We start from the raw sequence: 16,631 nt of genomic DNA on the forward strand, positions 1-16,631 counted from the left end.
TCACTTTGGCCCTCAATTAAGTATAACACCCCTTGAGCCCAAACCATCCTTGGTCTTTAGCTGAGGCCCAAAGTGTTCGTTGTGCAGTGACTTCAGGCATCACACCTCCAGCAAAAGCCTGAGACTTCCCTGCACGGGAGTGAACATTCAGATCCCATTTTAGGTTTTGCTCGAAATGTATCATTGTGCTTTACCTCAGCTGAATTTGTTAAAAATAGTCCCTGCTACAGCACCCACAGGACAGAGTGGTTTATTTTCCCCTATTATAGATCTGACAAAAGCCTGCTGTTATTTCTGTGCCCTCTCTAATGATCTGCTTGCTCTCTGGAGAGCACTGACCCATTTCAGCATAGAATAATTAGCCTTTCAGACACTACTGTGTTTCCATTAAATAGACATAAATGTGCAAGGTGACATTTATTTACTTAGGCATGAAAAATACGCACCACAGATGTTGGGGCTTGGGAGGGATTCAATTTCTTTTCATGAAACAGTTGTATATTTGCATGCTTTTGTGTCATTAAACACTAGTGCTTGGCTGAAATGATTCCTGTTGAGTTTCCTTGGGGAAGCAGGAGAGCACAGGGATTGTTTGGGTGTGAGTTTCACCGTGAGACCCTTTGGCAATCCTTTGGCAGCTCTTGCTCAAGCCTGTCAGGAGCTTTGAGCACAGTTAGAGTTACACACCCTTGAGGTCTGTTTTACTTCATGTAAGGACTCCATGTAAGGAACTGTTGTTGATTTACAGATCTGTCTGAAGAGGAATGTGTTCAGGTGTTACACTGAGGAAATGAGAACCTTGACCTATTGCAAACATAAAATAAACCCAAAGTTTTAGTATTTAAAATCAGCTCTTCTGTCATCTTGATCACTGGCTTCTGAACTGCCAGGCTATTGCCCAGGTGAAAAGTATATTATTCATCTTGATAGCCACTTTAGTCTGCAAAGTTGGAGGGAAGTCTTAGCCTTAAAAGTTCAGGCAGCATATAAAACATGTAGGTGCTTAGTAGTTCACATCCCCACATGGAGACGTGGCACACTATCATTTCATTCTGTTAGCACCAATAGGCTCTATAAAAGGTGGCATCATGCAAGGTAGGTGCTTTATTGCAGGATGGAAACACTTTCATAGGTTATTTTAATCATTATGATTCTTTCATGATGTGTGAAAGTTGATTGTTGCTGTAAATGAAGCCATTGAAGGCTAAAAAATAAAAATGCTGTGATGGTAAAAATCCTTGGAGTGCAAAAAATAGGAATTGCTATAAAAGGCAGTAATTTATTCTCTGCATGAGATTTTTTTTTATCATAAGGATGCTTTTAAGCTAATTCTGAAACATATACAATTGTAGTCTATATAGCTGAGGTATATTGCAAGGTGCATTGATAATTTAGCTAATTTTTTATGCACTGTAATTTATATATTATTTAGAACTGCTATTTTTTATGTTAACTGAGAGGCTTAGCACATTTTTACTATGTTAAGGATAAGTTATTTTTGCAGGTCTTGTGGTTTTATTATTTTGACCCATATCCAGTTCATATTGCATCATAATACCATTTTTACTAATATTATTCTAGTATATTCAAAACTTATTTCCATTTGGATATAAATTCATTAGCTCTTGATTTTGATTATAACAAATTATTTTAACTTTTCTGTGATAATGCATTTTCTGTGTTTCTGATTTGCTAATGCTGAAATATTTTATTTTCATTTTTAACCCTTCCAAATTTAGGAATTGTTTTTGCTTTTTTTTTTCTGTGTATATATATTTCAGTTGTTTAGACCTACTGGTTCCTGCTTTTTCTTTTTTTTTAATATGTTATGTTCGTAACTTCTGACTGTCTGTGTTGAGCCTATCTTACCAACAAAAATATCAATTGTTTCCTGTTTCTCTACTTCTTTACAAAAAAAAAAAATGAAAAGTAAAAAGTAAAAATAAAAAAACTCTTAATGGGAACCCTGGCACTGTCTGTCTTCTCTGTTCTGCAGAAATGTTGAAGGAGTTGAACCAGCAACGCAGAGCGAAAGAGTTTACAGACCTGAAAATTATTGTTGAAGGCAAAGAGTTTGAAGTCCACCAAAATGTTCTAGCTTCCTGCAGCTTGTATTTCAAGGACCTGATTAAAAGGTTTGCCTTCCTTCCAGCTGTGATCTGCTCTGTTCTTTTGTAGGGCGCATTTGTGTCGCTTTTTTTTCCTCCCCTCTCTTGCAGGTTTATGAAGATTGAATCTCCTGTCACAGAGCCAGTAGCCATTCTTTCCACCTCCTCTGAATGTATTTCCAAACCGAGACTCAGATCCATTTGTTACACATCTGACTCGTACACTGTAATTATTTCTGATGAGTAGAGGCTGGTTTTGGCCGAAGAAAGTGTTCTACCACTGAGAGATCTAAGAGTTAAACTCCACTGCTAATGGTGATGCAGTCCACAACTAAAACCTACTGCTGTCAATGTTTGCAAGGGACTCTGCCACACACGACCAAAGTCTGTGCTTCAGGCTGCAAAAAGCCATCAGCGTTCAGGTGAACGGTGCTGAGACATCGTGCAAGTAAAGCATTTAGAGTGCTGTAATCCCTTCACCCTGAAATCTTTCTTTACATGCTTTTGTGTGGCTTTCATGGGCAAAGGGATTGATATTTTTATTATTTGGGGACCTTTAGAAAAAGAAAAGACAACTGAATCATTTCTCTAGAAAAAATTGGAAATAAGATGATTTTCTGGTCAAAATGTAGCTCGGTCTGCATGTTGGACTAACAGTAGCTTTTTCATACAAACACTTGAGCTTAGGGTAGGCACGGTATGTACATTTTCTAAACATCATGTCTCCACCTTCGCATTTTCCCCCCTCTGTTTCTAGCTGATTGATTCTAAACAGGGCATGATAATCTTTTTTTTTCCATTACATTGATTTTTCAATTTGTATCCTTCATATACTTGCCTAGGAATAAATTAGTACTCTCGTATTATTAGTAAGTTAGAGTAGCAAGTAGAGGAAAAAAAAAAAACACGAGGATAACTTTCATTTCTCTCTCAATCATCAGCAAATTAATGCAGCTGCTGATTTTGCCTTGCAGTATTTTCCTGAGCAGATTGAGCCTGGACTGTGCTAAAAAATGGGATTAAAGAACATTTTGCTTGCTTCAAATCCTGTATTTAAATTTTGCCAACTAACACAATAGTGATTGTATTTTATTTCAGGATGGCATATTGGCTGGTATCTCCTTTCAGTGTATTGTGTCCTTTTGCACAAAGCTGGTTCTATAATTATGGATATATATTACATTTCTATGATATAACTGTACTGACTGCCTTATCAATTATTCATAAAAAATATGTTGGCCTAGGAAGCATGTCTTTTCCCCTCTGTAAATCTAATGATTGCTAGCAGTAGCTATGCCAGATCTCTACTGTCCTTTCTCTTCTGTCTGCTCATTATTATTTAATTGTTAAGGCTACAGTATATGCTTTTCAGGTTGATAAAAGAGTAGAGTCTACAGGAAAAAAATCATAGAACCAACTTAGAGAAATGAAATCACTGACTGCCCAAAGACTGTCATTTGGATTTTCTGCTTGTGTGCAGAAGTCACCAGGCAGCATCTGTTTCTAGAAGCACACTGACAAATCTTGCTGGTTTATTATTTAGTTATTAAATGGAGATATACATTAGATTGAGCACTGCTTTGTTATGAACTTAGTTAAAACAATATAAAAAATGAAAATCCTAGATTTTGTGAAAGCAGAAGCCTAGATTTCAGCATGTATTGTCTTTCAGCTGCCTACATAAGACTTGCATGCATTACAAGAAAAAAATAGTGGAAGGTTTAGCCTGTTTCCTAAACTCACCACTTTTTGCCTTCTTTCACATCATCAGCAGGAATAAATGTTCCAGAGGTCGATTTGTGTCCACCATCAGGTCTCTCCATCCCAGTTGCCTTCCATATATAACCTCAGTTGCACAAGTAACCTTGATGGAGGCTAATGGAGTTGCACAGGTGTATCCAAGGCAAAAATACCTTTATTACTGATGATGATGCTTGAATAAGAAAAAATTCAGCTTGATGTCAAGTTGAGTTTGCAAAAATGTCAGGTGAGAAAAATAAATATTCACCTGTAAACTGAGCAAATGTGTCTCTGCGAGACAATAAACTCAGGGCTATGGGGTGGAATTTCTAAAGACTTGCTTTTTGTAGGATATTTGCAGTGTAAAGCCTTGTCCTTTCTGAAACTCAATGGAAGTCAAGGGCTCAAATTGCAAGAGGCACTCAATTTTTTGTGGGATCATGCCCTTCATAATACAGAATCATTATAGTTCATAGGGTTAGAATGTTTACAGATAGATCTAAAATCCTCTATGATATTTGTTAGCAGCTCCTTCGAGACAGCACTTAAATCTTTATGTGATTTATATTGCACTCCTTGTGTTATTATAGAAATCAAAACAATAAATGGCAGCTTTTCTTAAAGAATAAAAGAAGTCTCTTTATATTAAATATAATAGAAAGGCCATTTCAATCAGTGCAAGCCAGGGTTAAACCCTAGTGTCATTCCAGCCAAAGGCACCGGTGTGTCACCAGAAACATCAATGAGAATATGATCTATTCATGAAGGTGCTGTGTACATCTATAGAAACATGCAGAAATAGAATCTTTCACAGTATTTACTTCGGCTTATTATTTGCCACAGGCTGGTTATTATTAACCTCATATTCTTCCATTGATTCCACTGTGTGTTCAAGTTGGTATCTGATGGTAGAATAGCAAGTAGTGTCTCAAAAGAATAAAAGAGAAATGTTCAAAATCAAATAAGATCAATTATTTCCTTCTCAAAATAAAACCAAAACACAGATAAAAAATATAATAGAACTAGAGTTATTGCTCATCTTGAGGAAGGCTATTTGATGAGAATTAGTCATAGCAGGGAAGAAAATATGTTGTTTTTATTGCACTGATAAAAAGATGATAACCAGGTTTGATTGTCCAAAACAATTGTAAAGTTATTTACGAAACAAATTTGATAATGAGAGTGCATTTTGAACCCCCTTTAGTTTCTCAGAATATGGCTAATCCTGTGCCGAGCATTCTGCTCCTCATCTGGAAAATTCTCCATTCCATGTAATTTCTCTTTCAAGTATATGAGCCCTTTTGAACTTGGTTTAGTCCAGTCCTGGGCCTGAGCTCAGCACCATACCAGGCACCTGTTTTGGAAACAGGTCATCCCCATCAGAAGCTACACAGCACTCAAGCCTAAGCCAGGGCTTGGTGTTCATCTCCCTCCCAACAGCAACTGACCATGGAAAACAATCTCAGCCTTTCTCAGTGCAGAATCATGTGAAAAGGATCAGGTGTATTAGGAACAGCAGGTGTGAAATATTTCTGATACCTGTTCCACATCACTGTGCCCATGAAGGGAGGAAGATGAGATTCAGGGGAAGGCTGAGTATCTATACGGCAATACTGCTGTATAGGGCTTCAGGAGAACATGGATTATAAAGAGCAGCTGGATTGGGACACTGTTCCCTGAAGGCCATCTTACATATTTTGAGTGCACTGCCAACCACACTGACTCCAGCCTGCTTGACTTTGCTAATCATGGAATCAGCCATCTCAAAACAAAGGCTTAATTTATTATACAATGAGGAGAAGAGCCTTGAAGGCTTCCTGAAGGATCTTTTTCTCCTAATTCAGGTTCCTGTGTGCAGGCAGGGCCCCTGGACCAATGAGAGGTGCTTATGTCTCATGTTAGCTAACCAACATTTAGATCCAAGGTTGACATCTAAGTCAGGTTGAGTCTAACCTGACCTTCTTGACTGTTACTGCAGCCTGCAGAGAGGGAGACAGACCTGTCCAAGAGGCAAGTCCCCTTTCCATAAAATAGGTGTCTAAGAAATAGGGTGAAGGAGGAGGCAATCCCCCTTTACCATAAAAGAGAGGGTAATTTGCATAGACAGAACTTATGATGGGTGTTCCATTGCTTCTCTTAGAGGTCCAGCCTAATTTGACTGTCTAGGCTTCACTGCAGTTGGGAGAAAAGATGGGAATGTCTGTAGTATGATACATCCCATCTCACATAAATAGGATGATTTGCCTTCTGGAAGTGCTTATTTTTCAGGACCCAGAGAGAAAGACCAGTCACCCTGCCTGATTCATAGATGAGTAAAAGAACATGAATGATTTTTTATGGAAACTAGTGTTTTTCTTAATGGGGCATATTTATGCTTGTATGTGTACACAGAAAACAAAAAAAGAGACAGATCCAGATCCATCAAAAAACGCATCTCCAAAATGTGCCTCTTGCAGAGCACAGATTTTCTTATTTGAAACATTCTTGGTTTGGGGGAGGGAAAAAATGAGCTCTGTTTTTGTATCTGCTCTAGAAGAAATGGTGGAAGGTGGGTGTGGGGGTGTGTGTGTGTGTGTGTGTATGTGTGTTCCGGGAGGAAGGAACGAATGGAAAATCCCATGAAGAGCCATCTTTTTTATTTCCAGCTGTATTTGGGATAGACAAATGCAGCTGCTGAATAAATGGAATTTCTAATATTTCCGTAACAAAGAAATGTTTCACCAGAACATTTTAATTTGCTGCTTTTTTCTTCTTAACCCAGAGTACTGGAATCTCTACCAAATAGGACATTATTAAAAGGAAGCACTTGACATAAAAATCTCTTCTTGGCCAAAATGCTTGCTTTTATAAGCAAGCTTTTACAAGTAGATTTCTCTCTGGTCGGTTGTTAAAGATACACAGATCCTGTCCTACAAGCTTTATCTTTTCAAGATTAGATTTTAATGATGCTTTCTAATCTTTAAGTCATCTTGGGTGTCTGATTCCACCAGCATAGAGTGGTAAGTCTTATGTACAAAGAGATTCTGTCACAAGAAGCAGTATTTTGGATGCATTGTAATCTGGCCCTTCTATATTCATCCTTAATTTCCTGCAAAGCAGGCCCAGTGACTTCATGGCTAAATTGCTTTTCCACAATACCCTGCCTTTTTTTTTCAAGTCTTCATATTTTTGGTTTTTATTTTTTTTCTAAAATACTCTCTGAGGGCTTGAAGGCAGGGCAGGAGAAGTAAAGCATTTAGGGTGAGAAGACCAAATTCCTCTTGCTTTACACCTACGCAGAAGACGAAGATGTCATTCTGCATTTTACACCATTGTGTGGAAAGGGAGCATTTGGATGCACAACAGAGAAACCTGCCACTATCCATCTGAAACAGCCTGACAAAACTGCAAAAGCATTTAGGTGTCTGGAAAGCAGACTGTCTGGTTTGTGTTTACATTCTAAAAAGCCCAAAATGAGAAACAGCAGGATGAAAGAAAAATCTACTCTTAGTGACCCCTTCATGTTTTCCTGCTTATTAAGAATCTTGCTTTTAACTCTGGGAGAGGAGCAAGCAGCATTTCCACATCTGCATACTTCAGCTCCATTGTAGAACAGAATGAATGTGGAAACAAACTATAGCATGTAGATGAAAATAGAGAAATAGGGAGGTTGAAGATACGATGTTTGTTTCAGGTGCCAGGAGAGGTACACTGTGCCTAGAGAAAGAGTGCCAGGGGTTTCTGTTAAACAATTTAAACCATGAGAAAGGGAGGTCACATTGGAGTGTAAAATATCCTTCACCCTTTACTGAGAGGGGACAGGTGTAAATTGTGCTGTGCACAAGGTTTTTCTCTTAAACGAGGCAGTGATAATTGCTGTGTGTTGGGCACAAGATCTTGGCATGGGACACAGCCCCTGCTCTCAGTGGTTTATTTCTGTGAGCTCTGCGCTCGCTCTGCCTGCCCAAGCAGCCGCCCCTTGGAGCTCCCTGCTGGGCTTCAAATTTCTCAGCTGCCAGACCTTGGAAAACCTGTTTTCATCAGGCAAAAATGTATGGTCTTCTACATAAATGAATGGCAGCTTACAAATACTCAGTGGTGTTCTACACTGCCACAAAACCCGTTGCAGGTGTCACAGCCTGGCTGTTTCCAGCCCCACATTCATGCCTGTGGATTAGGAAGATGAGTGGCTTGGGCTGGATGCTGCTCTGCAAGGAGGGGAAGAGCAATGTGCCCTGCTCTGAAGAGAAACCCTGGCAAGGAGGACAGAAAGGTTCCTTTTCAAGCCTTGAGGTGCAGCACAGAAATTAAGCTTCTGCCTGTAAAATTCTGCCCTGTAATGGCAGCAGTTCACAGAGGCACCGAGCAGATCCCTGAATCTCTCACTCCTCTCCCTCATGGACAATATCTCTGTTTACTGTCGCTAGGACCTCTTGCACCTGTAATTTTTGGACTCAACCACAAATTCTGCAAATCTTACCCAAGGAATGACAGACTAATCACCTCTCTTGCTCCAGCTGTACCCATCCATGAGCCACGCAGCTGTCATGCAACATCTCTCAAGATGCTGGTGCAGGTGACCTACCTGTATTTACTTACATCTCACAACCCTGCCTAGGCTTAACTGTTAAAATTCAGGGGTGAAAGGGAACAGTTACCTAACAAGGTGCAGTTCAAGGTAAATGAATCAAAGACAACAGAGAAAAAAATCTTCCCTGGCATAGAAACAGGAGCCATATTCTTGAAAACTGTCATTTTTGGGGCAATTCCAAAAGCCAGTCTTGCCCTAAAATTAGGGTAATCAAATCTCGAACTCCAACTTGCTTGTAGGTAGCTCCAGGGATCAGTAGCTCACTCCTTTCATTTATATCATCAAGGATTAGCTACTGCTGGATTGGAATAATGAATTTGAATTAATATGACCAGGTTATGATCACATCTGATTGCAGTGCCATCTTTCTGCGTGCACAGTGCTGATCTTCTGTGTCTGAAATACTCAGAGCAGTTCTGCAGGGTGATGGACTGGTGGAGTGCGAAGAGCCACGTGCCTTTTCCTGCCTATGCTGTGGCCATAGGTGAAGTGCTGTCATACTTTTCATTGATGTCTCTGGATCTATAAATACTGTAGAAAAGCACTAGTAACACCCTGTAGCTGAAGGAGAAAAAACCAGTGCCTGACAGAATTAATTCTAATTACTGTAATGCTGATTGGGATCTTTGGGCACTGCCATAATCATCATAGTAGTAATAAATAATAATGGTGGTTATCATTATTTTATTATTGTTTTCCCTCTAGACATTGCAATGATGAGAAAGGGTCTTGGATAGACTACCTAGATAATTACTTGTATAAATTTCACCACATTCCTAAGAAACAGATTTATTAGCTGCATGCCAGCTCTGTTCTAAGCTGGTTTTTGATGGTGTAATAAATATCATTAAAAGAAATCAGATAGGAGTTGGGTAAGGGTTTGAGCTTTAAGTTTGATGAGAATATTTTTTTTATTCTGTCAACTTACTTTTAATCTTCCATCCTATATAATCCCCCAGAACCTCCTTGCATCTTTTATTTACCTTTAACAAATAGTAGCTCTCACACAGGTTGTTTTGCCACTGAATTAGGCTGCCAGAGATACTTGCAAACAAGTTAGATCCCACACTATTAATAAGTTGGCCCAGTTTTTTTGCTTCTCCAGTAGTACTTTGTGAGACGCAGTTTATTCTCAATCCCTAGAAAAAGTCTAGGTCATGAAACACTGTTCTTCCAAGGGCACTTGCTATTCACTTCTTCATTCACTTGCCAGTCATTTAAGCCAGCATCTTCAAACTCGTCATCTTCTTTCTTAAATCTCAGCAGGGAGCCAGATTTGTGCCTCTGACTGTGATCTCTGGCACTGTAGAGTTACAGGCTGCCTGATCCCGCCTTTAGAAATGGTCCTGGCTGAGCATTTAGATTGTGTTCCATCTGTGAATGGCATTAAGGGTATATAGGAAACGTGGCTCTTTTGTTTGCTTTATTTTATTCTGGCCATGTTGTCCGTGAACAAAAGCGTTTGCTCTTAATCCCGTTGCTCGTCTTGGTTTGTAATGATCATTTCTGTGATGGTGAATTAGCAGGAGCTGCTGGTGCGTGCCCGAGTGCACAGCCATTAATTTTCCTGATTTTCTTCTGATAGAGCAGGTGCAAACTGGCAGCATTTGACCCTAATAAGTTACACTAGTCTTGCCAGATTTTGTTTGTCTGGAACAAGCAACATTATTTGTATCAACATCCTGATAAAAAGTGAGCAAATGGATTTGTTGGTCAGGTAAATTTTCCTGATGAATTTGCAAGCCTGTGTTTAAACAATGTAATTTATTTAATCTTATGTTTTTACTAGTTCTTTATTGTAATCATACAATAGAACCATTACAGTACATGTTTTCTTCTCTCATGAGACAGATGGATAGTGACTGAGGCTCAAAGATAATGTTTATCTACAAGATAGAATAACGAAGGTAGAGATTTGCAAGTTAATACATTTTGAACTGATAAAACAATTCTAAAAGAGAAGCAATGCTGGGGTGTATTTTTTTTTAATCTTGTTTAATAAAATGTTCAATGCCTTATGACATATGTATTGCAATGATTTTGCTCTATAAATGTCCCTTCCTGTCATCATTTACATGATTGATTACCTTGCAGCTGCATAAACTTGTATAACTCAGTAAATAACCTATTACCTCAGTATGCACATGTTTCTTGGTGCATGTCATAGAAATATATGTTGTATGTTTGGGCATCTATGCTTTTATATCTCATGAACCTATAATTCCGATAAATCAAGATATTCAGTACAAAATACGACTTTCCATGTAGAGTGCTGAGTCTGCTCTGTACATAGCTGAAGGTTGGCTATAATTTAACAAAGTGTCTTTCCTGCTTCTCCCAAGATATGCAGACATACTGGTTTTGAACGATTAATGACTCTGAAAATTATAAAAAAATCTAGTGGACAGTTAAAATGCAGCATCATTGCACTCTTCTTTGCCTGAAGTTTCAGTGCTTTAAGGATTAAAGTAAAAGTTAAAGTTCCACAATAAACAAGATGTTCTGTCTAAATTGTGTCAACTTGAACAGCAGTTTCTAATGAGCACACAGCTAACAGACTCTTAAGCCTCATGAGAAGCTGTCTACCCCAGTCTGGAGTCCTTTCTTTGGTAATCAAAATACTTTGACAGAGATAAAAAGAAGTAGCTTTTTTTCGGCTAAGTGCTTTATCTTACATGAAAATCTTGGATTTCCTGTTTTCTGAAGTTCTACATAATGTCCAGGGAACAAAGCAATTTAATTTGATTTTTTTTTTATTGTCCTGTCTATCTTGGTAGAAAATATGTAGCTCTCTTATAATGGGAACACGATTCCTTTAGGGTAAACATTTATATTCCTAATTATGAAAACAAGCCAGCAAGATCAGCATATTGAGCTGATAGGGCAAATCCTGGGAAGGTACTCGGGTAGAGAGGCCAAAAGGCAGCTGGGTGATGGAACAGGCCATTGCTTTGGTTCATGCAGGGAGGGACCAGCCCTGAAATATGGGCTTCAGTTTTCTCAGTCCAGGGTGGAGCTGGAGCTCCTCCCTGCTGCCAACAATCCTGCAGCCTCCTGTCAGCTCAAACATGTGCTTTTAGAGGATGAGATTCAGACCCCTGAGCCATAGAAAGTCAAAGGCAGCAATATTTTTTTCTTGCGCTGCCAGAACAAGTGTGTTTTCCTATTTCTTAAAGATAGATTCTGAGTGAAATATGAACAAATTTGAGGTTATATTATGGAGCTAGCTCTTTTCTGCTGTCTCCTGCTGGGAGGAGCAGGTAGTGGCAGTAGGCTCACAGATGGACCTTGGAGAGGCAAAATGAAAAAGTTATACACCAAGTTCCACTTGTCTGGGGAAAGATCACAAATAACAATTCAGAGTATGTCTTTATTTTAAAAGATAATCATTTATTTCAGTGCCCTTTTGGAGCACAAAGCTTGAATATACGTCATGCCTCTGAGTCTACGGCATGGTGAGTCATATGGCATCGAATGTAAATAGGTGTCACAAACACTGTCAGTCCTCCTGTTCTCAGCCAGGCAGCCTGGGCGGAAGCTGAACCAACTGTTCCTAGGCACTAATGTACATTTACATAAAATGTTTCACATTTTTCATGTTTATTCCGTGCAGATGGCTCCATTTTGAACATCCAGAATTTGTTTTGACTTTGTGACTGTAGCTTGTAAACAGAGCGTTGGCTGGCATCTGCACCGGGTATAGGTAGCTTTTCGTATTTGATCTAAAATTGAGTGAAGCTGTAGCCAAACCATTAGTCAGTCAAAATAATGTTGCAAGCCAGTTAAAGGCAGCATATCTAAACCATGAGGGAAGGCTGAATGAGAGGCAGTAGCGTTGTCCATAAATTGACGAATTGATGCACTCGCAGTGTTTCACTTACACGGCTACTTTAGCCAGACTCTAAATGTGGCTTCGCAAATCAAGGCATCTCACTATTAAATGTTTTGAACAGAATCACACAGGCATTCTGTTATGGGAATGTGTTGATACAAATAATGCAGGAAAAATGCATAGATACACATCTATTTATAACTCAAGATGCAGAAAACTTCAGTTGCATCCTATTAAATATGAAAGCACTATGGCTGATTCTTGTCTGTGTGTATTACATGTTTGGAAATTCTTTTCAAAGACAAATAAATACCAAAAAATGTAAATTTCTCTAATTTTTCTTTTGTCAGTTCCACTACTAGATCCTGCAGATGAGGTGTTAGGGTTATTTTTCTTGCTATCAAGTATTCAAACATTTTTGCTCCTTCCTATATATTAGTTAACAGAAAGGGACACTGATTCTGATTTGTTATTTGAGAGTGTAATCGAGCCATCTTTTGCTTGAAAAGGTTCCCTGTGCCTTTGTCTTCTCTAGTTGAAGCAATTAAGTTGAAGAGTAAGTAGCCAGACTGTTCAAAGGCATTCGCTTGATTTTGTTGGACTTAATTATTCCAGACAATGCAAAATATTTTTCAGTAACTCCCCCCTTACCCATTCAGAATATATCTGTATTTCCTGCTTATCTGCAGGTTCAGTTCTGCTTGCACATTGCTCAGGTCTATCACCTTGCTGGAGAAATACATGATTTGTAAATCTGAAAGAATTCCCCAACAGCTACCATAAAATTAAGCTGTTAAAGAGCTCTTGGAGCTTGTTTAAATGTAGACCTAAACAAATCTCTTTGCTGTTTAGCTAAAGATAAATCTTTTTAAAAGTCCTGTTCTAAATCACTTCCCAATTTTAATGAGTTTATATATCAGCCTTTGCCAGATTTTTACTGTAGCTTTTCTCCAAGATTATAGCCATGATAAAGTAAGGACTAAAATTGTTTATTATATATTATTCTTCAGAAGCAAAACTTTTTCCCCCAGAGGCTGTTGGGAGAGCTATTGATTTTCTGCCACAATGTGAAATGTGTGACCTTTATAATATGAGCAATGATTACAAGGCCAATAAAATGACATCATTCTGTTTAAACTTTAGAGTTCGCCGGGCAAATAGCAGAATGTGCCACGTTTAATGATGTCCATGGACGATAAGGGTGTGTTGATTGGCTTCAAGTGAGACTGAAACGTGAAGGAGGCAGGCTTTCAATCCCCAAAACACTTCATGTTTGTGCCAGGAGTTGGGGTACAGGAGTGTGTGTACCAGGTAGAACTATAACTTTTCCCAGCTCTTAAGGCAGGAAGTCGAGGCTTTTCTGGTAACAGACTTCTCTAAATGTTTGCATTTATTGATGTCACCAATAAAACTCCTCCTGTTGGATGAGCTATTTGGGGAACAGCTCTATATATTGCTACAGATTTTCCCAAATCCACTGCATTTGCATTTACAGGACTAAATTCTATTCTTGTAATACAGCTTTAGCCACTTCATTGCAGTTCCTCTAGAGGAGCCAAGAGAATTAGATGAATTATAACTGCACAGGGCATATGATATTCTAATATGTGTGAAAACAAGGAACACAGAAATCTTTAGTCAGGCTTTGAGGGGGATGCTATAACCTGATTCATTGAAATAATTTCATGAAGAAGTCTGTGGAATTTCCCTTTTCAGTTATATCAGTCTGTTTCCTGACATTATGTTCTTCTCGTCCTTCAGACATTTGTTTATTCCATTACTACCTGCTTCAGCCAATTCCCTGCCCATTCTCCAGCCTATACCAAGCCAGATCCCTGGCATGGAACCCGGGGATAGCTGTGATTTCCCTGTGCAGGCTGAATCCTGCCTGTACTCAGTATTTGATCCAGCCAAACATGGAGCCAAAAGGCTCACTGCTTAGAAAGCACAGGAAAACAGCACAACACATTCAAGGCATTGCAGAGGCAGGAATAGGGATAATTTTCTTTCCCATTTCTGGCTCATTGTGTAATATCAATAATCTCTGTAGCTTTGTATTATACTTGCTGTAAGTGGCTCTAGTGATTGATTAAACACCTTAGCTTTTCTTTGGCATTTAATCAATTGCAGCAGCAGTTTATTGCTCGGTGTATTACAAAGTAAAAGAGATTATTACTTAATTATTGTGAAAAATAGCAGCTTGCAGTTGTTGCTAGCATGGGTATGTGTCTGCACTGACATTGGTGTCACATCATCCTTTCCTTTGTGCCTCCTGGTCTCCACGCTGGGTGCACTTGTGCGATTCCCAGTGGATCACGCGCGGTCTTTCCCACAGCCATTGCCAGCACAGTGCAATTAGTGGCATTAAATAAATAATTGCTTATGGTAGGGCTTCCCACAGTGCAAAAAGCCCGGCTCTGTCACTTGCTGGGTACCTCCAAACCTCCCTGAAATTTCAGATGGTGTGTTTATTAACCAGCCCATGTGAAAACGAGCTCACTGTCAGGTACAAACCACTTCTGGGAGCAGTTCAGCAAGAATTACACTGGTACCAAGAAGTATTTTCACAGCCCAGAGTGCAGCACCAGATGTATGTACACCTGGAGACAAATTAGATATGGGGCATATTATTGGGGTGTGAGTGTGAGAAAGGAAAAACCCCAACATTTTGTGACATCCTTTTGAGGATCTAGGAAATGGCAACTCTTCTGTTTTACCACCAGAGGATTTCTGCCTCAGATGCAGAACTGAATCCATATGCAAGACTTCAGAAAGAATACTGTCGTGTGACAAAGCATAAGGATTTAGGGTAGCACAGACCTCTGTGGTTGTAGGGGTACAACAGGTGTCATGGTCAGTATGTGTTCTTAGCATCTGCTTGTGGAATAGGGTCTAACTCACCTGTGTTGCCAAGTAAAGGGACAGTTCAGTACTTAGAATTTTTAAAATGGGGTTTAATTCCTTGGTTTGCTCCTGACTCACTGTGATCATAGGCAAGTGATTTTGTCATCTTGTGCTTCAGTTTCCTCCTGTGAATGGGAGTAACCATTGTTCACTACCTTAGAGAATACTATGAAATTAGGAACTACTAGCTGCTCCTCCATTGAAAATGAAACCTCTTTAAAGCTTTGATCCTGCAGAGATTCATATGAATTAAAACTGTGCCCTTGAGTTGACCAGGCCTGGTCAATGAAGAGACAAAGCATCCACTGCGAATTTTAAGCATTTCTCCAAATGATTTTAGGTGTGTTGTTGGGACGGATGGTTGGGGTGTCATGCGGGAAAAAAAAACTGAACCTCGTATGTTTATTTTTCCTCCGTGATGGTAGTGGAGGTCTGACCATTGCCTTTTTAGGCAGCTGTGTAAGCCCAAGAGGTTGGTAGTGCTCTGGTAGCTTTTGCTCACGCTTCAAGCTGGCGTTGCCTGTGACTAGTGGTGCTGTGGCCAGTCCGTATCTGTCGCGCTGCATCGTGTGCCGGTTTTGTGTCACTCGTGCCATGGCTTTTACAAGTACTCGAGCAGAACTGGAGCGAGCAGACGTTGACTGTCCAGTGACAAACAAAAAGCTCGTGTTTCTTTGAGAACGTGCTGGATGGTCCTAACCATTAAAAGAGTTTATTTTCTTACTCCAACAGATTTCCCCTCCCCTCCTTGATGTTATCAAATTTATCATCACTTTTGTCTTTCAGGTGTAACCTGTCTTTAGTGTTGCAGACACATCAGCCATGCATTAAGAACTGGGCCCTTACTTTAATTCAGTATGACTTTCTTTTTGTCCAATAATTTCACAAGCACTAATGCACACTTCAAATGCAGGAGATACTTTGATCCCCAAATTGTTCAGCACTTCATGCAGGAAAAACCATAGGCCACAGTCATGAAACTCCTAGAGGATGGCTGCTGGCTTCCTGTGGCAGAGCTGGTTGTTGTTTTCCCCCCCCTCTCCCTTCTTTGCTCTAACCATTTTGTCTGTCTAGCTTGTCTTGTATTCAGTTTTCAAAGCAATTGCCATGAGGGGCTTCCTTTTTTTAGTGCCTAAAAGGGAACAATAGATTTTTTTAGAATAAGCATAAATTGTATTTTATATAGCCATCTGTATACCATAGATATCATATTGATCATATCTATCATTTAATATAACATACTGAGAAGTTCAAGCTAAATAGAAATTATTAATTTTTGTTACTATTTTTTATGAAAAGGTCTTTAAATGTATCCTTAAGTGCACATAACATCTAAAATTATTCTAGTGCTGGATTCTTGAAAAAGTAGATGACCTTTTCTCTTGAAATTGGAGAGTGTTTTTTCCTTAACAGTTATATTATACACAGAAGATGAGATGTTAACCAAGATGTTAAAATGTATTGTTTCCCTTTGAAA

General features: G+C 39.2%; 1 protein-coding gene across 3 annotated transcripts in view; it reads left to right on the forward strand.

Moving 5' to 3' along the window:
- KLHL29 (kelch like family member 29) overlaps positions 1-16,631 on the forward strand; it is a 387,747-nt gene that overhangs the window by 314,596 nt on the left and 56,520 nt on the right. For all 3 annotated transcript variants that reach the window (XM_014872970.2, XM_014872968.2, XM_088162465.1), the window contains one exon: positions 1,997-2,135. In XM_014872970.2, coding sequence (XP_014728456.2) covers positions 1,997-2,135 — 139 coding nt within the window. The remainder of the gene's footprint in view (positions 1-1,996; positions 2,136-16,631) is intronic.

Source organism: Sturnus vulgaris, chromosome 3 (assembly GCF_052056855.1).
Source record: "Sturnus vulgaris isolate bStuVul1 chromosome 3, bStuVul1.hap1, whole genome shotgun sequence".
Lineage (NCBI taxonomy): Eukaryota > Metazoa > Chordata > Aves > Passeriformes > Sturnidae > Sturnus > Sturnus vulgaris.